At 41.2% G+C, this 27,820-nt stretch overlaps 1 protein-coding gene across 3 annotated transcripts in view; it reads right to left on the bottom strand.

Annotated features, from left to right (window-relative positions):
* LEMD1 (LEM domain containing 1) overlaps positions 1–26,554 on the bottom strand; it is a 46,620-nt gene extending 20,066 nt beyond the window's left edge. For 2 of the 3 annotated variants that reach the window (XM_070473772.1, XM_070473771.1), the window contains exons 1-5: positions 26,478–26,554; positions 24,998–25,117; positions 24,308–24,430; positions 21,434–21,504; positions 17,265–17,335 (exon numbers count right to left, since the gene is read on the bottom strand). In XM_070473772.1, coding sequence (XP_070329873.1) covers positions 17,265–17,335; positions 21,434–21,504; positions 24,308–24,430; positions 24,998–25,079 — 347 coding nt within the window. In that variant the 5' untranslated portion in view covers positions 25,080–25,117; positions 26,478–26,554. The remainder of the gene's footprint in view (positions 1–17,264; positions 17,336–21,433; positions 21,505–24,307; positions 24,431–24,997; positions 25,118–26,477) is intronic. The other variant, XM_020891707.2, reaches the window with a different exon arrangement.
* Between the last annotated feature and the right edge of the window lie 1,266 nt (positions 26,555–27,820).

Below are 27,820 nucleotides of genomic sequence, written 5' to 3'. Positions count from 1 at the left end.
GGTTGGAAAAATCTTTTATAAGCACATTCTTTTCTTTAAACCTTTTTTAATTACAGAAGTTTCAAACATATACAAAAGTAGACAATAGTATAATGAACCTCTGTGTACCCATCACATGCAGTTTCTTTTTAATTCTCTTACATTTAAAAATAGATATGTTAAGTAAAGCATTGGGGTAGAAATCTGTTGCAAAATCAAATTATAGGATTTCACAGTTCTTAGGCAATCACATACTCCCCTCCTATCTTTCCTCCTGTCATAGGAGGTGTAGGTCTTTGATTTCCTTTTCTTCTATAATTTATTGCCCTTACTTGTATTCTTAGAGTTCTCCTACAGTATGTAAAAGGTGAATGTTTTGATTTTCAAAAAAAGAGTAATTATGCTTGTCACATGACTCTGCAGCCATCAATAATAATAATAAAGACTATATAACAGGGAAAGAGTTATCAGCTAATGTTAAACACAGTAAAGTACAAAATGCTATGTGCACATTGACGACAGCTGTGTAAACACATACTGCATGTGCACATAAACAAAAACTGGAGGGAAATTGAAAGAATTAAATCAGTTTTTGCATGTTTGTAGTTGATTTATTTTTTATCTTTGAACAATTCTTTAATGTTGCTGTAATACGATTTTCACTGTAAACACCATTTACAAGGGAACTAAAAAATATTGGTGCTCATTAAAGCCATGGCTTAGTGAGGGTAAATGGCACCCATGGGGAAATGGAATATCTCTGCTCCTTTCTCCCTATGCCCGGAGCTAGATTCTGCAAAGGCAGCGGCTTTTGCAGAGCATTTGCAGCTGATACTGAGGAAATGCGTGATCTCTGCTGCTCCACCCCCTTCAGTACACCCCTAGCACTGAAATCAGAAAAATACGCTCATCCACATATTACCGATCAACTGTAGATGTAAATGTAGTAGTTCTGAGATATACCAGTACAATAAACCGTGAGTGTCTCACTACAATACCAGCTAACGCTTACATAGCATTTCCTGTGTGCCAGTCCCTGTTCTAAGCATTTTACAGAAATAAACTCATTTAATCCTACCACCCTATGAGGAAGATGCTTTTATAATGCCCATTTTGCAGATGAGAAAACTGAAGTATGGCTGGTTTAAGTAGTGTGCCCATGGTCACACAGCTGGCGAGATGGGGGAGCCAGCGGCCAATCTAGGCGGTGCAGCCTCGGAGTCCCTCCTCCTCACAGCAGGCTGTACTGCGTAATGACGGTGCTGCTTCACTGGAAGGGAATTAGAAATACTGTGCCCGAATGTTTAATATCTTCAGCATTGAACATGCCTCAGTTCATTTAATCTTTCTAACAACTCTAAGAGCTAATTGTCACCATTTTATAGGTGAAGAAATAGAGACTTATAGGCTAAATTATTTACCCCAGATTACACAATTAGTGAAAGGAATAGCTGTAATTTAAATTCAGATATTCTGGCTTCAATGCCTATGCTTTCTGGTTTTTAGTTTTGGAATCATTCTGTTGGGGAAATTCATCATTATGAATATATCAAAACATATTTCTGAAAACTGATATCGTTAGTTCATAAATTATCCAATCATCAATTAATTTCCTGAAGAAGTAACACTTGTAACCATCAGATCTCTTCTTCAATATTTCAGATAAATTGTCTTTTTATAAGCTTTTTCCAGGTAGAGTATTTTGTGCTAATTCTGGCCTACTTATATATCAGTTCAGTTCAGTCACTCAGTCGTGTCTGACTCTCTGCGACCCCATGGACTGCAGCACATCAGGCTTCCCTGTCCATCACCGACTCCCAGAACTTACTCAAACTCATGCCCATTGAGTCGGTGATGCTACTTATATATGTGTGTGCGTGTGTATGTGTCATATTGAATGTGAAAGTGGATTGTGCATGAGATATTATGTCATACTCTGTTATGGCTAACTATAAAACACTGGGCTATTATCTAGAGCCAGAAAGAACAATAATCATTTTGTATCCTCATTAAATCATTACTCATCCAAAAATGTATTTGCTCTTGAAAAATAATCTACCTTGACTAAAGCCATTCATACTTGCCCATAAAGAAATGCAAGTTTGTTTGCATTTCCACAAGAAGTGTATTTTACAATGTAGACCCAAATCTAGACAGAAATGTCATAGGTTGATACCCACAATTATAGGCAATCAAAGCGGTGCCGCACGCTGGGTTTCCCACCCTTTTTTCCTCTTATCCTCCCATGACTTCTAACTGTTGGACTCTGGGGAATCTAGAGGCAATGAAGCTCCTGGGGGTGGGGACGAAATTCTCTCCTAATCACTAATGCAATTAGTCGCTAACTCACTAAAGCAATTTTTGGAAAAGGCCTATATGTAGAACCAGACTTTTTACCAAAGACTTGGCAAACTGGCAGTTTGTGACCCTGCTTAAAGGCAGAAAAAAAAACCTTTTGATTTAGAACTCTTTAAAATTGAGTTAGCCCAAATCCCTTTATTGACTAAAATGATTAAGTTAATAAAAGATTTTACAATAATCTCAGACTCTTTATTGTTTTCACCTCCTTTGATTAAATAAAGCTCTCATCTAAAACATTGTGTTCTTTTAACCCAAGTAATGATTTTGAATTAATTTAATAATCTGCATCACATTAACAAAAGAAAGGTTAAAAACCTTGTGATCATTTGCATTCTCAATTTTTAAAACAATTCTCAGCAAACCAGGAATAGAATGGGAATTTCCTTAACTTGTTAAAAGATTTCTTCCAACACCTACATCAAAAATCATACTCAAAAGGAAAATGTCATAAACATTTTCTTTTGATCAGAACCAAGTAAGAATTCTTACTATTATCCCTCTGACTTAATATTGTAATAAAGAGGTCTTAGGCAGCACTGTAAAACAAAAAGAAATTAAAGGTAATCAAAACGAACTAAAGAGATTTACAGAAAAATGATTATGATTGCAAAGAGTTCATTGTTAGAAAATCAATATACCAAAGTCAACTGCATTTCTATCTCCAAGCAACTAACCATTTAAAACATAATTTTAAGAAGATACTATTCCCAACAGTAATCACAAAAAGTCAGACACAACTGAATGACTAAGCACAGCACCGCACAGCACCTAATAAAGCTAACAAAAGATGAGCCTGACCTTCACTGAGAAAATAATACAATCTTACTGAAGGACATTAAAGAAAATTTCAATAAATGTGAAGAACACAAACAGGAAGACTCAGCCGAGTGAAGATCCAGCTTTGTCCAAATTAATTTATTAAGTCAATACAATTTCAATCAAAATTCCAGTCTACATTTTTTATGGAACTTGATAAACTTATTCTAAAATTTATATAGAAGAACAAAGAGACAAGTAAAGACACCATTTAAAAACAACAAGGTGGGGGAAGGTATGCCTCATAACTCAGGCGAGAAAAAACTAACAGGTCAACTCCAAGTTGACACAAATACTAAAATCATCTGACTAGGATTTTAGAGTAAATTTCACAAAGTGCTTCAAGGAACAATGAGACATGTTTGAAACAAATGAAAAAATTTTAATTCTCTACAGAAATGGTACAGGAAAATCTAGTGTAAATTTTGGAATTGAAAAAATTCAACAACCAAAATTTATTTAGATGGGCTTGACAGCAGAATGAAGAAGACAGAGGAAAGAGTCGATGTCCTTGGAGATAGAAGTATATAAATCATCCAAAACAAACAATACAGAGAAAACAGAATAAAAAAAAAGTCTCAGTCTTAATGGATTATAATGTCTAACATGTATGTAATTAGAGTCCCTAAAGCAGAGAAAGATGAAGTCAGGCTAAAAAAGGTATTTGGAGAAATAATGACTGACAACGTCCCAAATTTGACAAAAGGCACTAATCTACAGGACTAGAAAAGTCAATTTTCATTCCAATCTTAAAGAAGGGCAGTGCAAAAGAATGTTCAAACTACTGGACAATTGCATTCATTTCACATGCTAGTAAGGTTATGCTCAAAATCTTTCAAGCTAAGCTTTAGCAGTACGTGAACCAAGAACTTTCAGATGTACAAGCTGGGCTTAAGAAAAGACAAAGGAACCAGAGATCAAATTGCCAACATTCACTGGATCATATAGAAAGCAAGGGAATTCTAGAAAAACATCTATTTCTGCTTCATTGACGAAGCAAAAGCCTTTGACTGTGTGGATCTTAACAAACTGGAAAATTCTTAAAGAGATGGGAATACCAGATCACCTTTCTTGTCTCCTGAGGAACCTGTATGAGGGTCAAGAAGCAGTGGTTAAAACCAGACATGGAACAACTGACTAGTTCAAAATTGGGAAAGGAGTATGACAGGGCTGTATATTGTCAACCTGTTTATTTAACTTATATGCAAATTACATCATGCTAAATGCCAGACTGGATGAATCGCAAGCTGGGATCACGACTGGTGGGAGAAACATCAACAACCTCAGGTATGCAGATGATACTGCTCTAATGGAAGAAAGGGAAGAGGAACTAAAGAGCCTTTTGATGAGGGTGAAACAAGAAGGTGAAAAAGCTGGTTAAAACTCAACATTCAAAAAAACAGATCATGCCATCTGGTCCCATCACTTCATGGCAAATAGAAGGGGAAAAAGTGGAAACAGTGACAGATTTTACATTCTTGAGTTCCAAAACCACCTTGGACAGTGACTGTGACCATGAAATTAAGACTGTTGCTCCTTGGAAGGAAAGCTATGACAAACATAGACAGCTTATTCAAAAGGAAAGACATCATTTTGCTGACAAAGGTCTGTACAGTCAAAGCTGTGGTTTTTTCCAGTAGTCGTGGATGGATGCAAGAGCTGGACCCTAAGGAAGGCTGAGCGCCAGAGAACTGATGCTTCTGAGCTGTGGTGCTGGAGAAGACTCTTGAGACTCTCTTAGACAGTAAGGAAATCAAACTAGTCCATCCTAAAGGAAATCGACCCTGAATATTCACTGAAAGGACTGATGCTGAAGCTGAAGCTCCAATATTTTAGCTACCTGATGTGAAGAGCCAACTCATTAAAAAAGATCCTGATGCTGGGAAGGATTGAAGGCAAAAGGAGAAGAGGGCGGCAGAGGAAAAGATGGTTAGAAAGCATCACTGACTCAATGGACATGAATTTGAGTAAACTCTGGGAGACGGTGAAGGACAGGGAAGCCTGGCAGTGCTGCAGTCCATAGGGTTGCAAAGAGTTGAAACACTACTTAGCGACTGAAAAACAATAGCAACTAATCTATAGATTTAAGAAGCTGAATGAATCCCAAACAGAATAAACCTAAAGAAAGCCATGCCAAGATATGTCATAATCAACTTTCTGGAAACTTTTATGATGTTGAAGAGTATCATAAAGAAAGTGAAAAGGCAACCTTACAGAATGGGGAAAAAATATTGGCAAATCATATGTCTGATAACAGTCTAGTATTCAGAATATATAAAGTCTTATAACAAAAAAAAACAACAAATTATCTGGTTATGAGTAGACATTTCTCGAAAGAAGATACACAAAAGGGAAATAGACACTTGAAAAGATGGTTTAGCATCACTAATCATTAAGTAAAAATGCAAATCAAGACCGCAATGAGATTCTACAACCACCAGATGGCTGTTAAAAAACTTGGATTGGAATAAGGAGAGTTGACAAGGATATGAGAAATAGGAACTCTCATACATAGGTAGTAGGAAAATGCTGCAGCCATTACCATATGACCCAGCAATTTCACTCCTAGTTATGTACCCAAAAGAACTGAAAACAGGCCCTCAACTATTTGTATCTGAATATTCAAGGTAGCACTATCCAAATGTCCTTCAATGAATGAATGAATAAAAACATTGTGGTATATCTATACAATGAGCTTCCCTGGTAGCTCAGGTGGTAAAGAATCCACCTGCAAAGCGAGAGACCTGGGTTCGATCCCTGGGTTGGGAAGATCCCCTGGAGAAGGGAAAGGCTACCCACTCCAGTATTCTGGCCTGGAAAATTCTGTGGACTGTATAGGCCATGGGGTCGCAAAGAGTCGCATGACTGAGTGACTTTCGCTTCGCTCACATACAATGGACTAGTATTCAGTCATAAACGATACAGATACCAGTACAACATGGATGAACCTTGAAAACATTATGCTAAGTCAAAGAAGTCAGTCACAAAACATCACATACTAAGTGACCCCATCCATATGAAAAATCCGGAAGTAAATTCATTGAAACAGAAAGCATATAAATCATTGTTAGGAACAGGGTGGGGAATAACTGGCCACTGGGTACTGAGTTTTATTTTGTGCTGATGAAAATATTTTGAAATTAGATAGAGGTAGTGGTTTCACAGCATTATGAATGTTCTAAATGCCATTGTTCATTTTAAAAGAGCAAATTTTGTATTGTGTGAATTTAACCTCAATTTTTAAAAACGTCTGACTCCTGTCATTGTACTGTGAATGTCTCTATGCTGTGGTCCCCAGTCTTTTTGGCACCAGGGACCACTTTGTAGAAGACTGGGGAGGGAGGGAAGTGCTTTATTTCTATTATTATCACACTGCGATATGTAATGGGATAATTAGACAGCTCACCATAAAGCAGAAGCAGTAGGAGCCCTGAGCTTGTGTTCCTGCAGCTAGCCGGCCCCATCCCGGCGTGGTAGGAGAGCAGTGGGAGTGACTGTAAATGCAGATGAAGATTCTTCAGCTGCCCACCACTCAGCTTTACTGTAAGGCTGGTTGCTAACAGGAGGCTGGGGACTCCTGCCTTTATGTCTTTCGTCTAAGAAAATACATAATAAAGTTTTGGGGACGGAGTAAAAAGTCATAATGTCTACAGTTTAGCCTGAGAAACAGTAATATATGAACAAAGCTAGTGGAGGTGATGGAATTCCAGTTGAGCTATTTCAAATCCTAAAAGATGCTGCTGTGAAAGTGCTGCACTCAATATGCCAGCAAATCTGAAAAACTCAGCAGTGGCCACAGGACTGGGAAAGGTCAGTTTTCATTCCAATACCAAAGAAAGGCAATGCCAAAGAATGCTCAAACTACCACACAATTGCACCCATCTCACAGGGTAGTAAAGTAATGCTCAAAATTCTCCAAGCCAGGCTTCAGCAATATGTGAACCATGAACTTCCAGATGTTCAAGCTGGTTTTAGAAAAGGCAGAGGAACCAGAGATCAAATTGCTAACATCTGCCGGATCATCGAAAAAGCAAGAGAGTTCCAGAAAAATATCTATTTCTGCTTTGTTGACTATTCCAAAGCCTTTGACTGTGTGGATCACAATAAACTGTGGAAAATTCTGAAAGACATGGAAATACCAGACCATCTGACCTGCCTCTTGAGAAACCTGTGTGCAGGTCAGGAAGCAACAGTTAGAACTGGACATGGAAAAACAGACTGGTTCCAAATAGGAAAAGGTGTAAGTCAAGGCTGTATATTGTCACCCTGCTTATTTAACTTATATGCAGAGTACATCATGAGAAACGCTGGGCTGGATGAAGCACAAGCTGGAATCAAGATTGCCGGGAGAAATATCAATAACCCCAGATATGCAGATGACACCACCCTGATGGCAGAAAGTAAAGAACTAAAGAGCTTCATGATGAAAGTGAAAGAGGAGAGTGAAAAAGTTGGCTTAAAGCTCAACATTCAGGAAACTAAGATCATGGCATCTGGTCCCATCACTTCATGGCAAATAGATGGGGAAACAGTGGAAATAGTGGCTGACTTTATTTTTTTGGGCTCCAAAATCACTGCATATGGTGATTGCAGCCATGAAATTAAAAGACACTTACTCCTTGGAAGGCAATTTATGACCAACCTAGACAGTATATTAAAAAGCAGAGACATTACTTTGCCAACAAAGGACCATCTAGTCAAGGCTATGGTTTTTCCAGTAGTCATGTATGGGTATGAGAGGTGGACTATAAAGAAAGCTCAGTGCCGAAGAATTGATACTTTTGAACTGTGGTGTTGGCGAAGACTCTTGAGAGTCCCTTGGGCTGCAAGGAGATCCAACCAGTCCATCCTAAAGGAGAGCATTCCTGGGTGTTCATTGGAAGGACTGATGCTGAAGCTGAAACTCCAATACTTTGGCCACCTGATGCGAAGAGCTGACTCATTTGAAAAGACCCTGATGCTGGGAAAGATTGAAGGTGGGAGGAGAAGGGAACAACAGAGGATGAGATGGTTGGATGGCATCACCGACTTGATGGTCATGGGTTTGGGTGAACTCCGGGAGTTGGTGATGGACGGGGAGGCCTGGCGTGCTGAGGTTCATGGGATCACAAAGAGTTGGACAAGACTGAGTGACTGAACTAAATGAACTGAACTGAACAGATAAAATTATAAAACAAATGTGGTAAAACATTGAGACTTGGTATTTCTAGGTGAAGGAACTCACCAACAAACTGGAACTCCAGACAGGAACTCTTTGTTGGAAACTTTATGTTAAGTTTGAAATCATTTCTTAAAAAGACACCAAGAAAACAGTAAGAAGACAAGCCTACCAATGGGGAATGTTAGTAATGGGAGAGGCCATGCATGTCAAAGGGCAGGAGTTACATGGGAAATCTCTATCTTCCTCTCAATTTTGCCATGAACCTAAAACTACTGCAAAAATACTTGTCTCACAAAAAAAGAGAGAAGAATCTCAAACTACTAGAAGATACATTCTACACTTAATGACTGACAAAGGTTTAGTATCTAAAATATACAAAGATTTCTTACAAAGCAACAAGAAAAAGGTAAACAATCTAATAGAAAAAAATGGGCAAGAGACATGAACAGGCATCTCACAGACGAGAAAACACAAATGACTCATTACACATGCGTAAAGATGCTCAACTTGCAATAAGAAAAATACAAATCACAGTTGTAATGAAATACCATCTTCCACCCACTACATTGACAAAAATTAAATTTGTCAATACTGCACTTTGAAGAAGATTTAGAAGAATGGAGCTCTTAACATACAGCTGGTAGTGTAAAATGTTGCAGCTACTTTATAGAACAACTTAGCATAGTCTCTTAAGTTGAAGAGAGATATTTCCTTCAATTCCAGTACTAGTGGATCAGGTCCACTTCTCGGTATATTCATTCAATCAGAAAAAATTTCATGTGCACGTACACAATGGGTCATGTGCCACAGTGTCTGTGGCAGCACTGATTGTATTAGAAAAGCTTGGAAATGATCTGAAAAGTCCAATAAATAAAGAATGAATAGATATATTTTCATAATAACTATATAGCAGTAAAAATGAACTAGAGCAACAGATATTGAGTGAAGCTCACAGCATAATACGGAATGATAAAGGAAAGTTGCAGAAGAATACTTGGGCTTCCCAGGTGGCTCAAGGGTAAAGAATCCACCTGCAATGAAGGAGACATGCTTTCAACCCCTGGGTCAGGAAGATCCCCTGGAGAAGGAAATGGCAACCCACTCCAGTATTCTTGCCTAGGAGATCTCATGGACAGGAGCCTGGTGGGCTACAGCCCGTGGGGTCACAAAGAGTTGCACACGACTCAGGGACTAAATCACCACCACCACAGAATACTTTCATTTGATATAACCTAAATAAAATCCAAGATTATGAGAAACTGAAGTTTGTGGATACTGTAAAGAAAAAGAGAAGAATGAAAGGTAGAAAATTCAGGGTAGTGACTACCTTGGGGAAAGGCAGGAAGGGAATACAGTCAGGGAGGGATACACTGGGGTCTTCCACTGAATTGCAAACGATTATTTTTTAATCTCTGGAGTGGGACTAACTACTCATGTGATTCTCTATACCTTTTTAGATGCATAAGATACGTTATAATAAAATGTCAAAAAAGGTTTTTCAGGTTTGAATTTTTTTGTCCACTTGGGAAAGTTCTGGGTACCCATATGCATATGCATCAGCCCATTTTAACTCTCCTGATTTCTGTAGCATGGTTAAACGAGTGAATGGAAAGATGGATGACAAGCGCCTCTCTTTATAAAGAAAGCCTTTGCTTCCATGGGTGAACATGGAGTCCTTCTGCAATACAAACAAAAGAGACACTGGGGGGAGCTGTTTCGCCACTCAGGTGCCTGGTTGTTTTTCCGCCCCTTTGAAAGCTTGATATACTGGAAAGGGCAATAGAATGGAAATTGGGAGGCTGCAAATTCTATTCCAACTTTTCTTCTAACGCTGTGTGGTTTGGGCAAGTCATATCTCCTCTCTGCTTGTTACTTCATCTATAAGATGAACCATATAGCCTCCTCCAAGAAGCCTTTCAGATAGGAAATTCCATAATCAATAATTATCTCTAGTAAATCATGCTTAGACTCATGAATTGTGATGAATAGTTCCTGGTGCTCACAAAGCCCTACCAAGTCCCAAGAAATTAAAATAACTCACGGGTCCTCCTGTGAGAAATTCCTATCCCCCAAATGGATACATATACCTAAACTCATAAGGCAAATTATAAATTAGTTAAGGTCAGTGTGGTTATATTCTTAGATGAAAGGGAATGGAAAGATGTACATCCTAAACAAATACATATTTTTCCTATAGAAAAAGACCACCACTGCTCATAATTCTGTTTTATGAAAGTAAATGCTTATTTTTATTATCAGCTTAGAATCACTATAATCAGAGTTTGGTTTCACAATCTCTTCCTGCTGCTCTTGTATTTCAAAACCTGAGTTTTACTACATAGAAAGAACCAGCATGTAACCAATAAGATAAAGACAAAAAAAATACAATAAAGGCACATTGATTATTAAGCTTATCTACCGGGAGGTCAGTATTTTTAGCAGAACAATGTTAAATTACATTCCTTGTAAAGATGGCATTTAGCTCCCATTAGCACATGTCATAGGTAAGAACAAAGGGCTTATTAAGTAGTTATAGAATATGCAATTTACTCTTCACTTTGACTCAACTGAATATACGACTATTATTGGGAATAAGGATGTTTCTCAATTAATTAAGAAACTACTATAGAGATGTTTAACATCAGGTCTCCTAAAATCTTTACATGCAACTCAAACCACACACATAATGGCACTCTTAAGAGTAGTATATTCCCTCAGTATACAGGGTCTTCTGTTTGCAGAGCTTGGGGTAGGCTCTGTACATGATAATTACAGGCCTACAAGGCATATTATCAGCAACAATAGCAATTGAGACACAGAGTAAAAAATCCTATGAAAGTCCTGGCACAAAGACACTGAAACCGATCTCAGAATCAGAAGTGGAAAAGACATGAAGCTTTCTCTCCTTTCCTTTTCCTTCCCGGGATTGCCGGTGTGTTCTGCACTGGAAGACAGGAAGGGGGGACAAGGACTCAGAGTGAGGGCCTGCCTGAAGGTCAAGGACATGGAGCAGGGGGCTGTCACACGCAGCGCTCTGGGGGTACCTGATGGGTGGAGGACAGGAGCGAAGGGGAGAGAACAGCCTGGAGGCTCTGTGTGCCTCTGTCCCAGGACAGAAAGGCAGTGAGGGGAGGGCCCCATGGAGGTGTTGGCATGTCCAGGGGTCAAGGAAGTAGTGATGGGGGCTGTGCAGACAAGGAGCTGGCTATTACGACTGTGAAATTGCTCATGCTGAGAGAATTAGAAAATTGAACAAAAATGTAAATACACTGAGGATAACGGAAGGCAGGTTTCTCCCTGTCAGAGCAGTGACTTACAAACACAGAAAGGGGAAAGGGGAAAGCCAATATGGACTCATACTTTAAAAATGTACGTATATAGAGATGTAAAAATAGTGATAGATACATATGCCTATGTGTACATAGAAACAAACATTTTCTAACTCTGTCCACTGAGAGGGCCTAGAAGCAATGACTTCCCAGTATCAGCGAACTCAGCGAAGATTTTGGTTTCTGAATATCATTCTGCAGTCAAAGAAGCCAGCATTCCTGGGGCAGAAAAGCACAAGATGGGTCTGAAACACCTTGTTATGTTTCAGAAGTTAAGGACACGCTCAAGGAATGATGAGCACATGTCAGAAAGACACAGTATCCATGTCTTTCTGTTTTTGTTTTGTACTGTTTTCACTGCACTGCATGTGGGATATTAGTCACCACTTATTGTTATTTAGTCGCTAAGTCATGTCTGACCCTTTGCAACTCCATGGGCTGTAGCCCACTGGACTCCTCTGTCCACGGGATTTCCCAGACAAGAATACTGGAGTGGGTTGACATTTCCTTCTCCAAGGGACCTTCCCAACCCAGGGATTGAATCCACGTTTCCTGCAATGGCAGGCAGATTCTTTACCGTCGGAGCCACCAGGGAAACCAAACCAACCAACAAATAAACAAATGAGGGTGAAGGGAAAGTCTTCCTTATAGTAAAATACCAACTAATAAACGTGGAAGAAATAATAGAAATAGAAACTTTCAATGGGCCATCCCGATGATGGAAGTTGAATTAGGCAGTCATTTCTGAGTACTGGGCTAATGAATACTGGGTTTGATGAGGTATCATTTCAGAATATTTTCCCTCAAAACTTTGTTCAATTCCAAAGAGAGAAATGATAGCTTCATAGAGGGACCTGACAGACACCAACTTTTCCAGGTGATTAAGGTTAGCATTTACCAGCAGTGGGACAGAATGACAAGAGCACACCATTTCTGAGGGATTCCTGCCGGGATACACGGCCCGAATGAAAGTCAAAAGAAAATTCACCCTGAAAAATGAAAGGCCTGTCCTCCTTAAAACAGTCAGGGACGTTTGATAGGGAAAGACCGAGGTACTGTTGTTTCAGGCTGAAGGAAGCTGAAAAGACTTGACAACTACAGGCAACACGTGTTCCTGGATTGGCCTTGGGCCAGAAACTAAAAGACATAATGGGAACAGTTGGTGAAATCTGAATGGGGTCTGAACATTGGATGGTAGCATTGAATTAATGTGCATTTCCTTACTTGGAGTGTTACACAATGGTTATGTGGGAAAGAATCCCTTGGGGGTAGGCAGAATACATGCTGGAGAACTGAGGGGCTATATGACTGCTGTTTGCTCCTAGTGGTTCAGAAAGACATAATGGTGGGATACACGCATGCACACGCATGCACGTATGTGCACACACACAAAAAATGAGGGCCTAATATATAGCATAGGGAACTATACTCAATATTTTGTAATAACCTATAAGGAGAAGGAATATATATATACAAAAACTAAATCACTAAAACTAACCAACATTGTAAATCAACTATAGTTTAATGTTTTTTTTTTAGTTCAATTTTTTTAAACGTGGTAAAAAAATTGGATTTTCTGGGATATGGGAATTCTATTGAGTTGGTCAAAAAGTTCTTTTGGGTCTTTCTGTAAGAGGTAATGGAAAAATCCAGATGAACTTTTTGGCTAACCCAATACTATTCTTGCAACTTTCCCCAAGTTTCAACTTATCTCAAAATAAATTATTCAAAAAATGTTTAAAGAGGCAGGGGATAGATTTAAACCTAAGATTGAGAATCCTATGTACTGAGAGCACATATAACATTTTTTTTAAAAGTTTGATCTGCCTCATTCAACACACAGCACTCACAGAGAGCAATATTTAATTATATCTGTATATTTAACTATATAAATACATTTGTGTGTGATGTGATAAGTCGCTTCAGTCATGCCTGTTCTTTGCGACCCTGTGGACTGTAGTCTGCCAGGCTCCTCTGTCCATGGGATTCTCCAGGCAGGAGTACTGGAGTGAGTTGCCTTGTTCTTCTCCAAGGGATCTTGTGGACCCAGGGATCCAACCTGAGCCTCCTGCATTGGCAGGCAGGTTCTTTACCACTAGCATCACCTGTAGGCTACTGTAAATCACATTCTATGGCACTTGGGAGTTCAATACTGAAGATTCCATTTCCATTATATTATTTTTCACTAAGTATATTGCTTTGTACTGCAGATAATGAAATATCATGCTTTTTATATAATATCAATGATAAGAATACTATTTTTATGTACTTATATAACTCATTATATGCCATCACTTCTCTATTTTACCCACTCCAACTTAATCCTCACAAAATTCTATGAAGTTGAGATTATTATCATCCATATTTATGGATAAAAGAATGAAGACACAGAAAAGCCAAGTGTCTTGTCCACGTTAGTGGCAGAACTGGGATAGGAACCCGGGTGGTAGAGCCCATATTTTTATATACATGTTCTTTGTTTCCGGAGCTCTATTTAAATTTCTGCAAGACAGAAACTATGGCTCCTTTTGCACCTATTTTCTTCCTGAAGAATGTCTAGCACAACACCCTATATTCAGGGTGTATGAATCCTGTATACAGTTAAGAACCATAAATAGTCACTAACTCACACGCTGAGAGCTGGTGGACGCTCTGTTGTCACCATTTCCCAGATGGTCATTAATTTGCTCTGACCTAAGCATTGTCTCTCAAGAGACTGCATTAAGGTATGTCCAGGAGATGGCACAGACGAGGAAGTCAGAAAGCCAGATTATCGTTATTAGTGCAGGGCGAAGCTTCCCTTCTGTTCAGCCACAGGGACTGAGTAACTGCCCCAACCCACACATGCCTGGTGTTGAATTAAACGGAGGACTCAGATACAGTTTTTCACCCTCAAAAGCTGACGGCGGAACACTCCTGGGCAGAGGGTGGCAGTAGGGGTTGATCGAAAAGGCAGATTCCTAGAACCAGACCCACAGAACACAAGAGGAGAAACTTGTGGTGGAATGTCGTACAGGATAGGCGGCAAGATGAGGAGAAGGCATTCCAGGCTGGGAGAGCAGAATGAACGGGGATTCTGGCCGAAAAGAGTGCACTCTGTCTGGGAGAGAATAAGGAGACACCCAGATGGGACCAGGAGCACACAACTTCCAGGGCCAGCTGCCTTCTGGGTGTTGCACACGGCAGCCCTCCCACCCGCCAGACGCGTGCATGCACAAACACGTCACCCTTTGGAACCACTCCCAAACCCAAGGGTGACCATATGCCCTGTTTTGCCAGAACAGCCCTGTTTTTACTCCTGCTATTTCAGCATCCCTTCTGGTTTTATTCTCAAAAGCATCCTGTTAGGGATAATAAATTTTATGGTCACCCTACTCAAACCCCACTTTATACAATCTCAGTGCCTCCCTCAGTTCAGTTCAGTTCAGTTCAGTTCAATTCAGTCGCTCAGTCGTGTCCGACTCTTTGCGACCCTGTGAATCACAGCACGCCAGGCCTCCCTGTCTATCACCAACTCCTGGAGTTTACTCAAACTCATGCCCATTGAGTCAGTGATGCCATCCAGCCATCTCATCCTCTGTCGTCCCCTTCTCCTCCTGCCCCCAATCCCTCCCAGCATCAGAGGCTTTTCCAATGAGTCAACTCTTTGCATGATGTGGCCAAAGTATTGGAGTTTCAGCTTCAGCATCAGTCCTTCCAATGAACACCCAGGACTGATCTCCTTCAGCATGGACTGGTTGGATCTCCTTGCAGTCCAAGGGACTCTCAAGAGTCTTCTCCAACACCACAGTTCAAAAGCATCAATTCTTTGGCGCTCAGCTTTCTTCACAGTCTAACGCTCACATCCATACATGACCACTGGAAAAACCACAGCCTTGACCAGACGGACCTTTGTTGGCAAAGTAATGTCTCTGCTTTTTAATACGCTATCTAGGTTGGTCATAACTTTCCTTCCAAGGACTAAGCATCTTTTAATTTCATGGCTGCAGCCACCATATGCAGTGATTTTGGAGTCCAGAAAAAATAAAGTCAGCCACTGTTTCCACGGTTTCCCCATCTGTTTCCCATGAGGTGATGGGACCAGATGCCACGATCTTAGTTTTCTGAATGTTGAGCTTTAAGCCAGCTTTTTAACTCTCCTCTTTCACTTTCATCAAGAAGGTCTTTAGTTCCTCTTTACTCTCTGCCATCAGGGTGGTGTCATCTGCATATCTGAGGTTATTGATATTTCTCCCGGCAATCTTGATTCCAGCTTGTGCTTCTTTCAGCCCAGCATTTCTCATGATGTACTCTGCATATAAGTTAAGCAGGGTGACAATATACAGCCTTGACGTACTCCTTTTCCTATTTGGAACCAGTCTGTTGTTCCATGTCCAGTTCTAACTGTTGCTTCCTGACCTGCATACAGGTTTCTCAAGAGGCAGGTCAGATGGTCTGGTATTCCCATCTCTTTCAGAATTTTCCACAGTTTATTGTGATCCATACAGTCAAAGGCTTTGGCATAGTCAGTAAAGCAGAAATAGATGTTTTTCTGGAACTCTCTTGCTTTTTCGACGATCCAGCAGATATTGGCAATTTGATCTCTGGTTCCTCTGCCTTTTCTAAAACCAGCTTGAACATCTGCCTCCCTACTTCCACCCAAACACTATTTTTCCCTCTTTGGGAGAAGGGGACTTAGAGCCTGAGTTATACAGATTGGCTTAACTCCTTCCTTCATCAGTGGAAGAATAACCTGTGTCTGGAGTCTATCTGATGGAAAAAACTCAATTAAAAATGTTCACCTGACTTTGTTGGTAGTCTTAATTACCAAATCAAATGGGCCATATATGTGACTTGATAAAACACATACACATATAGTATTAAAAAGTGTCCAGAAAATGACACAATCAAATCTCAAAGTGGTTTGTATTCCACTAGAAATCTACTAAAATAAGAGGGAAATGTGTGTTCACTGGTGTTTCAGAGAAATGTAAACACTACCCTTGCAGGTACTTAGAGGAATGTTAGGTACAGACCACTGCTTTTAAGTAATTAAAGTCTATGGTGTTCGACAAGTGTCTCAATAAATACACTTTCTACCACCTTTTACATGGAAATTGAAGTGCTTATTTACATTTACTTTCAGACTTAAAGTTGAAAAGATGTCTTGGGGCACTTCTGAGAATCAAAATGGATTATATAAATCCTTCAGATCAAAACATCTTATGCCATCACAAACTTTCTATTAAATTCTATTGCTAATTCAAAATATTGATGTGTTTTATTTTGGGTTTCCGTAGAGCAAAGCCTGAAGGACATTGGTCCCACCTGATGCATTTTAAATACTCAGGCTGCTATTTTTCCTGTAAATGTCTTTGCAGGAACTATATAAAAGGCTTTTCTGTGGAAATAAGGTTTACTGAATGGAAAGGATTCCTTTAATGAGCCATTTAGAAGAATTTAAAAATCCTTTTAGAAAATTTGTAAGATATCAGAATTCCTTCATCAAATTTGAATTATGTTTCAATGGGAAGTTAAAGCTACAGTGTACTGCAGGAGTGTTTACATGGGGGCTCCTTTTCACTTGGTATTTAAACTCAGCAAGTAGTTTGCATACTAGATCACATTGGTAAACTTACCGATTTGTCAACAGAACTGTTTGGTAGATTTGATGAGGTGAGCTTTGTGCTCCAAGAGCCTGTGACAGCCCCTGAAGGGGACACAAGGCACAACTGTGAAGAAATACGTTGCATTGGCCTTTGAGATGTTCCTTAAGTCATCACAGGATTTTAACAGGAATAAAAATGGGGAGCAGGTGGGAAAATGAAAGGAATTCACGCAAAAAGAACAGTTGAGGCAAAGGCCTATGGAAAGAAAGTGTGAGAGGTGCAGAAACAAGGAATTATGGTTGAGTCTGATGATGAGGGAGATAAGGTTACTGGAGACACTGGTGTCTCCTCATAGCGTAGAGTAAGCCTGCATCTTGTTCTAAAGTATCCAGGCAAATCAGTAGTATGATTTAATCTCTACCGGTAGATTTGAACCTGACTTGGGTAAAGTTGGAGGAAGAGGCCAGTTAGGAAGATTTTGCAATTGTTCAAAATTTTTTAAAAAGGAGATGAATGCAAACCAACATAACAGCAGTGGAGAGAGAAGGAGGGATAATTAAAAACAAAACAAAACAAAACTCATAGTTCTAATCCATGGGACTTGGCAATGATGTGTATGTAGGAAGCTGAGGACTGTGAACATCCCATGATAACTCAGAGGTTTTGAGCCTGAACAGTGGGAAGGCAGTGAAGCGATCAGAATAAGCAGAGGCCACAGATGGAGGTTGGGGTGAGTGAGAATGAGCTGAAGGGGGAAGTATAAACACATCTGTCTAAACTGTGAAATGTCCAAGATGACAAACATTTGTTGGGTGAATGCGAGAAATGGGGAAGGAAGGAAGGGGAGGAGAAGGAGAAGGAAGGAGCTCTCCAGGATAGGAGGCAGCTGGATAGGCAGACCAAGCCTAGGAGAGGGTTCTCTGTACAGGCCATGTAGAGACACCCTAGAAAGAGACGGGAGGGGAAGAGACAGAAAGGGAAAAGACACGGAGTGGGTGCTCGCTTCAGCAGCACACACACTAAGACGTGGAGTGAGAGGGAAGCGGCTTAAGACAGACCTCGGCACCAGCGCCTGTAGGGGCCAACAGGCAAAGACCCAGCTCGGAAAAGGAAGAGGGCAGAACCAAGAACCCAGAGAGCACAGAGCTGCCAAAATCTAAGGAAACAGACAGGCAATTTGGCCTTGGAGTACAGAATGAGGCAGGGCAAAGGCTAATAAAGAGTTTTGCCAAGAGAATGCACTGGTCATAGCAAACACCCTCTTCCAACAACACAAGAGAAGACTCTACACATGGACATCACCAGATGGTCAACACCAAAATCAGACTGATTATATTCTTTGCAGCCAAAGATGGAGAAGCTCTATACAGCCAGCAAAAACAAGACTGGGAGCTGACTGTGGCTCAGATCGTGAACTCTTTATTGCCAAATTCAGATAGAAATTTAAGAAATTGGGAAAACCAGTAGACCATTCAGGTATGACCTAAGTCAAATCCCTTATGATTATAAAGTGGAAGTGAGAAATAGATTTAAGGGACTAGATCTGATAGACAGAATGCCTGATGAACTATGGGTGGAGGTTCGTGACATTGTACAGGAGACAGGGATCAAAACCATCCCCAAGAAAAAGAAATGCAAAAAAGCAAGATGGCTGTCTGAGGAGGCCTTACAAACAGCTGTGAAAAGAAGAGAAGGAAAAAGCAAAGGAGAAAAGGAAAGATTCCTATCTGAATGCAGAGTTCCAAAGAATAGCAAGGAGAGACAAGAAAACCTTCCTCAGTGATCAATGCAGAGAAATAGAGGAAAACAACAGAATGGGAAAGACTAGAGATCTCTTCAAGAAAATTAGAGATACCAAGGGAACATTTCATGCAAAGATGGGCTCAATAAAGGGAAATGGTATGGACCTAACAGAAGCAGAAGATATTAAGAAGAGGTGGCAAGAATACACAGAAGAACTACAAAAAAGATCTTCACAACCCAGATAATCACAATGATGTGATCACTCACCTAGAGCCAGACATCCTGGAATGTGAAATCAAGTGGGCCTTAGGAAGCATCACTACGAACAAAGCTAGTGGAGGTGATGGAATTCCAGTTGAGTTCTTTCAAATCCTAACAGATGATGCTGTGAAAGTGCTGCACTTAATATGTCAGCAAATTTGGGAAACTCAGCAGTGGTCACGGGACTGGAAAAGGTCAATTTTCATTCCAATCCCAAAGAAAGGAAATCCCAAAGAATGCTCAACTACCACACAATTGCACTCATCTCACACGCTAGTAAAGTAATGCTCAAAATTCTCCAAGCTAGGCTTCAGCAATACGTGAACAGTGAACTCCCAGGTGTTCAAACTGTTTTAGAAAAGGCAGAGGAACCAGAGATTAAATTGCCAACATCTGCTGGATTATCAAAAAAGCAAGAGAGTTCCAGAAAAATATCTATTTCTGCTTTATTGGCTATGCCAAAGCCTTTGACTGTGTGGATCACAATAAACTGTGGAAAATTCTGAAAGAGATGGGAATACCAGATCATCTGACCTGCTTCTTGAGAAATCTCTATTCAGGTCAGGAAGCAACAGTTAGAATTGGATATGGAACAACAGACTGGTTCCAAATAGGAAAAGGAGTACGTAAAGGCTGTATATTGTCACCCTGCTTATTTAACTTATATGCAGAGTATATAATGAGAAACGCTGGGCTGGAAGAAGCACAAGCTGGACTCAAGATTGCCAGGAGAAATATCAATAACCTCAGATATGCAGATGACACCACCCTGATGGCAGAAAGCAAAGAACTAAAGACCCTCTTGCTGAAAGTGAAAGAGGAGAGTGAAAAAGTTGGCTTAAGGCTCAACATTCAGAAAACTAAGATCATGGCATCTGGTCCCATCACTTCATGGCAAATAGATGGGGAAACAGTGGAAACAGTGGCTGACTTTATTTTTCTGGGCTCCAAAATCACTGCAGATGGTGATTGCAGCCATGAAATTAAAAGGCGCTTGCTCCCTGGAAGGAAAGTTATGACCAACCTAGATAGCATATTGAAAAGCAGGGACATTACTTTGTCAACAGAGGTCCTTCTAGTAACGGCTATGGTTTATTCCAGTAGTCATGGATGGATATGAGCTTTGGACTATAAAGAATGCTGAGCACAGAAGAATTGATGCTTTTGAACTGTGGTGTTGGAGAAGACTCTTGAGAGTCCCTTGGACTGCAAGGAAATCCAACCAGTCCATCCTAAAGGAGATCAGTCCTAGGTGTTCATTGGAAGGACTGATATTGAAACAGAAACTCTAATAGTTTGGCCACCTAATGCAAAGAGCTGACCCATTTGAAAAGACCCTGATGCTGGGAAAGATTGAGGGCAGGAAAAGGGGACAACAGAGGATGAGGTGGTTGGATGGCATGAAAAACTCAAAGGACATGAGTTCGGGTAAACTCTGGGAGTTGGTGATAGGCAGGGAGTCCTGGCATGCTGTGATACATGGGGTCGCAAAGAGTTGGACACGACTGAGCGACTGAACTGAACTGAACTAAAGGAAACAGATGTCTCTAAATAAGGAGGGGCAGTGGTCAGAAGGCTGAGAAAGTGTCTCTAGAGTTGATGACCTGGAGTTCATTACGTGGTCTAACGGTGCTCCAGGTCCAAGGCTAAGAGCCTTTCCCTTCCCAGTCACCCAGTGTGACCCGCACAGCGACCAAGCTGCACTCGGGGAGTGTTAGAGTCTCACAACCAGCAAGTGGAAAGGCAAGGCTGCCAAACCAGCGGGGCTTCCCCAAGCCTGTGACTCCCACACAACCGGCTGCTTGCCTCAGTGGTGATGAGGGTGGAGGGCAGACCTCGGCGTCCAGGAGACAGAGAGAGAGAAGGGCACGGGAACTCACACTTACCCCACACTCACTGTGGGCGCGTGTGTGACCATGGGCGAGAGGAGAGACAGGGGACGACAGCTGGAGGGGGCGAGGGTGGCTATTCAGGAAGGGGGGAGGACACTGTTACTCTGGGTCCTGTGCTGGGATGTGGAAATAGTGTCACAAAACAGAAACCTGCATTAACATGAGCTTTTAAAAAAACTAGGATTTTACCATTATAACCAAGTATAGCAGACTAGCTATTTCCTTTCCTAAGACACATGAAAAGTGCTCTTTCCTATATTTAATATATGTGTAAAAGTATTTATGCATTAGAATTGTACATACATTTTTGGGTGCCTTGTTTTTTTCTGATGAGGGTGTGATATTTCGTTTCAAAACGATAGTGGCATTAAACTCTGAATCATGGGAAACAAAAGGAAAATCAGCCATGAGAATATACAAGCTAGCAAAGGGAATACACACCAATCACAGGAGTGAATCCTCTCAATCACAGGGCAAAAGACTCTTGTGAGGGGAAGAAAATTCATTTTGCCTTCTGAGGGCAGATTCTGCATTGGCCTTTGTGGAACACACCAGCCTTCCCCTGGGAGCACGGTGCGGGCTCCTCCCTGGGAGGCTGCGGTCGTCTTTGTGTGCCTCTCAGAGAAACACGTTGCTAAGCCGGAGCTGGCTGCTCATCTGGGCATGTTTTTGGTCTCGTCTTTGCCACTTCAAAGTGGCTGTAAGCCTCATGCATCCTCTGATCCTCAAGACAGGGCAGAATTTGTCCCATATTCAAAGGAGCACCCAGGGGAGGGAAGGCCCGATCTGTGCTAAAAAGGCTTTAAAATCAGGGGAACCGCCATGAGCAGAAAAGGTGGTTGTTAATCAACTCTCGGCTTCAGTTGGCGGAGAATTGTTTTGATCAACTTGGAGCAACTGTGTGCTGTTGGACATGAAGCAGAAGTTTTCTTGCAGAGGATTTTACACGAGTCCCCCTAGTCAAAAATATCCGGGAAGTTTGAAAAGGTTGTGGAAAGTGAAAGTGAAAGTGAAAATGAAATCACTCAGTTGTATCTCATTCTTTGCGACGCCACGGACTGTAGCCCACTAGACTTCCCTGTCCGTGGGGTTTTCCAGGTAAGAGTACTGGAGTGGGTTGCCACTTCCTTCTCCAGGGGATCTCCCCACCCAGGAATGGAACACGGGTCTCCTGCACTGCAGGCAGATGCTTCACCCTCTGAGCCACCAGGGAGGCCCCTGAAGAGGTTAGATCCCGAATGCCAGCACAGTGAGTGAGAAGGAGAAGAACCGAACCCACTCATTGTTTGGACGACCTAAAGCTCAGCCTCGGGTCTGGTGCGGCCCTCCCCCCTCCACTACAACCCCACCCCAGGACTGCGTGTTTCTGTGAAACGCCCAAGGCCGAATGTCCACAAGACCTCACGAATTCCATGACAACTCCTGCATTCTAACGCCACCAGGGTCTATGAAACTCCTCCAGTGGGCAGATTCAAGTGTCTAATTCAGACCTGACCTTGAGAAGCAGGTTTGCTACTTGTCCTACCCACCGGCCATTGACTCTTGCATTACAAGTGTAGGACTGAACCAGAGCTTTTACTCTGACCTGATGGCCTGCAGCTGGCTAGTGTTGGGTGGACAGTAAAGCAATAGAAGAGCTCGCAAACCGAAGGTCCAGCTCCCTCCTAGACCTCACATAAATGCAGCTCTGGGGAGAACCTGCCTGCTGAGAACCAGCACGGCTTGGCTTGAGACCACAACAGCTTGGTTGTGTAGCTCTGACCTGCAGTCCTGGGCAGTCATGAGCAGTGAGCGTACAAGCCTTCCTCTCTGGAATCTTCCAGGCTGCCGCTGCATTTATCAGAGGGCTGGTCAGGTCCCTTCAGCTCCTGTCTCTGGCAGGGAACAGAGGCAGCCCCAGATCTGGGTCAAGAGTCTGAACACATCCCAGCTCCAGAAATACTCTGCCATTTGTCCTGAGGGACCCCCATGCTAACGGCTCTGCTCAGGGGCCAGTGAGGTCTGTCCCCAAACTCCACTGCCATTTCCAGATGAGGTCACGCCAGGCTCAGGAAAGCCTCAGGGTCTGCCCCACCATTAACACCGGGCATCCCAGGGGATTCTTCAGGGCCCCAGGTATTTGCGTTGTTTGTCAAGTTCTTAATCTGAACTATATGAAATAGCCATTTTTGGTATGTCAGACATGGACAAAAATGTCATATGTTCATCCTCATAATGGAAAGTATGAGAAAAGTGTCGAGTGACTTCCTGCTGTGTGTGCAGTATTGTTCCAGGACCTGGACATGTAGTGATAATGAAGACAGATGGGCCTTGCTCTTCGTGGCACATTATACTGGGAGCTGGTTTTCTGGGGCCACTTCCTAGCTATATGTTAAGCCAGTTACTTGGCCTCTCTGAACTTCACCTAAGTATTGTGAAGGATAAATGAGATAATGTATATTAGGCCAGAAATGCACTGATGGCCTTCAATAAATGATAGTTCCTGTCATTTTACTGTGGCTCACATAGGACTCCTAATAAATGTCTATTGAACAAAAAAAGCCTCCGAATGCTGTGGGAATCTTAAAGCCCACCCCGTCAGAGCCTGAACTGGACACTCCCTCAAGAGAACTGTACACACGGGGCGGGGCCCTGAAAAGGAAAACCACGGATCCCAGAGTTCACCACTCCCTGCCCGCCCTGGGGCCTGGAAGAGACCAGCTGTGGTCAACCCGCATGGAGTCAGGAAAGCAGTAGGCACAGGAGGACTTTGGGGTGGTGAATCTGGTTCCTACGTCTGAATGGGCGTGTAATCATTTAGTCTGAAGAAAATAATCATCAAATTTATTGCTTGAGGCAAAGCAGAGGTTGAGACCTCAAAGGAGACTAGGAAATTACCTGTCGGAACTTCTGGTTTTAGAAATCAAATACAGAGTTGGCTCTGACTAGTAACAGGATGTGCAAACTGACCAGTCCTTTCTCCAACAGTCCACTCACTGAGTCACTGGCCTGAATGTAGATATGGAGTTAATAGATTCCTTTTGCAGCCGAGGGGCCTATTTTTTGGCTCTGTGTGCAAACAGGCCACAGGGATATTTCACAGGTCACCTGGCATATCATTTAAGGCTGCATAAATCGTACCGTACAAGGTGTGAATAAGCGCATAGCTGTTATCTACAGCTCAGCTTCTGATGGTACCTTCACTGTCATCATTGTTCTGAGCTCTGTCCAGTTCTCTGGGTCCATTCTTCTTGGGTGGTGCACAGGAAGTTGAGACCAACAATTGCGCTAGCTTCTTTTCATACACTTTTCTGGTGGAAGCTGAGAAAGAATGTGGAGAGCAGTTTAGTCACTCTGTGTATGTGATCTCACTGTATTCAAAATATTACACAACTTAGATTTTTATTCTTACATTATTGGGAAATTGTGACTTTTACAATAAGGTGGACCCCATACCTACTGAACTCACTCCTTTCCTTCCACCAACACTTAAGGTGGGGCTTCTGTGGACTGGCCACAGAGTTAGGTATTGTGGACATTGGAGAACAAGACTGACAAAGTTGTACATCCTATTTATGGGAAATATGGGAAAGTACATAAACAGTTAACATGGTGCACGCACTAGAAATGTAAAAAGAGCCCAGGGTGATATAATCAAGAGTAACTAGCTTCTCATGATTGTAAAATACCAATACTTTCCCTTCACTAGTCTGTGAATAAGAACTGGTCTCTTCCTTCTATATGGTTTTCTGGGTTTTTAAATTTTTTCCTATTTCTGTTTTAATCTTTTTTATTGCATATGTTCCTTCCACTACAAATAATTTTCAGCCTTTGGAGTTAGCTCACAAGTAATCATTGAGCGGTCTCTAATAATTGCCACATACATACGTAGTATTGGGCCAGGTGAAAATCCGAGTTTGTCGAGTTCATTCTGCAATTGGTCATCACTCAGACACTTCACCTCCACCATGGTGACAAAAGTTTGGCCTCTTTTCTGACAGTTGAATCCTTAAGATAGCAAAACTTAAGTTATAAATGAGACCTATAAATGAGAACTAAAACTTTACCAGTCCAAAAAGTGTTTACAGTCCCAGCTCCCCAGTTGTGGAGATGCATAGTCAATAAAGCAAAACCCACCATTTTCTGCTGTTTTTCTGTCACCAATCTCTTCTGGGTTTAGTGGCCTCAATGCAAAGCTTTGGTAGGTTGTCACTTCCCCCAGTCTTCAGGGTTCAATTATTTCTAACTTTTCTACTCAACTAATGTAAGAAAAATCTTCTACACAAAATGAACAAATATTTCGATTACTGCTTAGGAGCTCTGAGTAAGACACAAGCTCTGAGAAGACAAGTTAATTAAATATGAAAGAGCTGAGAGAGATTTTTTAGTGCGTTAAATAAAAGTTATTTATCCCTGCCCTCCTCCTGACGAGAGCATAGAGAGTACAGAGCATTCAGTTATTGCAGACAGTCCTCTTTTCACACTTGTAATTTAACTCTGAACATAATGAGACGGTAGTTTTTAATTAACCGCCAGCAGACTTTGTAATTGCTGAATTGGCATTTGAAAAAAAGTCAGCTATTCACTCTCTGGCACACAAATTGATTTATATAGATTTAGGCAAGTCTTGATATGGCTTTCCAAATCTGCACAACCTCAGGTTCAATCAGTTTTATTTCGTTGATCCCTGTATCCCCTAAAACTGACCTTCCACCTACTTAATAAAACTCTGAAAAGACAGATGCATTTGTCAAATCTTTATTTATTATACCTCATTTCTATTATGTTCTTCTTAATATTGCAGTGAAAACAACTTCATGTCTTGAAGTTGTCTATTACTCAGCATATCAGGATCTGGACCAATTTTAAGTAATGACTTTGAACTTTATTGGTGATCAATCAATGTCCAATTAGGAAGAACATTGTATATAAGCTAGAAAAAGCTGTGAATTGTCAAGTATAACAGGATTGTTCAATAATTCCTCATTTACCAGTTCTCCACCTTAAAGCTATACTTTGGCCAGAGTCACATTCTGGCACATAGTAGGTACTTGGTAAATGTAAGTTTCCTTCTTTCCTATGTATTTGGAAAGCTGAATTGACACTTTAAAGGCCACTAGTAAATGACCTAATGTTATGAAGGAAAAGAATGATGCACCTCAGATATTTTTTAAACTGGAAGCTAGCTTGGGCAGATCCTATGACACTTGTTCCCAAGAACAGCTGTCTGTCGTTTCACCACCTTCCCAAAAATAACCTCCAAAAGAGCCCTCATCAATTTCAAGTGACAGTAGACAATTGCTTAAAGGGAACACACATATGGAAGAAAAATTCAAATAGAATCCAGTTGAATGATTAATTCACTTACCTGTTTACATGGTTATCTAAAGTCTATGCAGTTGGGATGGTTACTAAAGCTGGGTGAGTTTCACCCAAGGATTTCCACTAGCAACCAATCACTTTTTGCCTGTTAAGTATTATGGTAATCATAAAACTGACATGTGACATCAGAAATCCCCCTGGCAACAGACTGATGTGAAAGTCAGATGATGAATTTAACTTGAGTTCAAACAGAAGGAGGCACTGGTCAACTTCATAGGCCAACTGCCATGGTAAAATGTCAAGGGATGCAGAGAGACTATCACGCATAGGAAGTGAGAAGGATCTGTTACCAAACCAAATAGTGCTAAGAAATCGGGAAGATAAAGGAGAGATCAAATAGACTCGAGTGTCCAGGCCATCATCAAAAGACTCACAGTAGTGGATAGGTAATTTGGTTATATACTCTAGGGAAAATAGGAAGGTAGAAGGAACTCATATTAACTTGTTAAGGAACTGCTCATGTAGGAAAAAGAGTCAGTATTTTAATAAACAATGTTTCAGAACTTTGATGGTTTTGGCCTTGCAAAGCACTCTCATATCATCTCATTCCATCCTCTGCACACTCCTGAAAGACCTCTGGCACAGATATTATTTATTATCCATATTGCAGCAGCTAGTTTTTGTTGTTGTTGCTTAATTTTGTTTAAGAAAGAACCCTCAGACTATTAGCTCAAGTATTTCAAAAAATACTGCTGAGACTTTAAAAATAATTATGCAAGACAAAATATAACTTCGTGAAAACACAATGCCTTCATTAAATACCAGGGGTAGGAGGAAACCACTGGGAGAGCTTAAGAGAACAGTGGAGCCAGCCTGGCCAGAGTAAAATTCCAGTTCTGCGTCTTACCAGCCGAGTGACCCTGGGTGGGGTAAGTTACTAACCTCACTGTGTCTCCATTCCTTCATCTGTAATGCAGATGACAGTGGTACCTACCTCACAGGGCTGTTACGTGGATTCACTGAGTGCTTGGCATACGAAGTGCTTGGCACATAGTAAGTAGTATACAGATGTTTTCTGTTGTTTTGATTTTTCATGAGCCCTATGCTCAGAAAGTTTCTACGACCAGTGTCTTTCTTAGAAGTCTCCATCCCACTTACACTTGCCCATGGGATTCTGTCACGTCAACACTTTGCAGATTCTGGGAAAGGACTGAACATCTCTGTGTGCATGGTCAGGGAGTCTCACTGCGGGATCCCAGACTGCGGTTCCAAGGGCTCTGGCTTCCGAGTCTGTGAATAAAGCATCAGTTTCCAAACAAACATGCAGTGCAAACATTTGCCAACATCTGAACACTGGGTTTACCAAACAAAGACTTTGAAAATTGACAC

The sequence above is a fragment of the Odocoileus virginianus genome, chromosome 11, assembly GCF_023699985.2.
Source record: "Odocoileus virginianus isolate 20LAN1187 ecotype Illinois chromosome 11, Ovbor_1.2, whole genome shotgun sequence".
NCBI lineage: Eukaryota > Metazoa > Chordata > Mammalia > Artiodactyla > Cervidae > Odocoileus > Odocoileus virginianus.
Note: the sequence above shows the minus strand (reverse complement) of the source record. Positions and strands in the feature narration are given on the sequence as shown.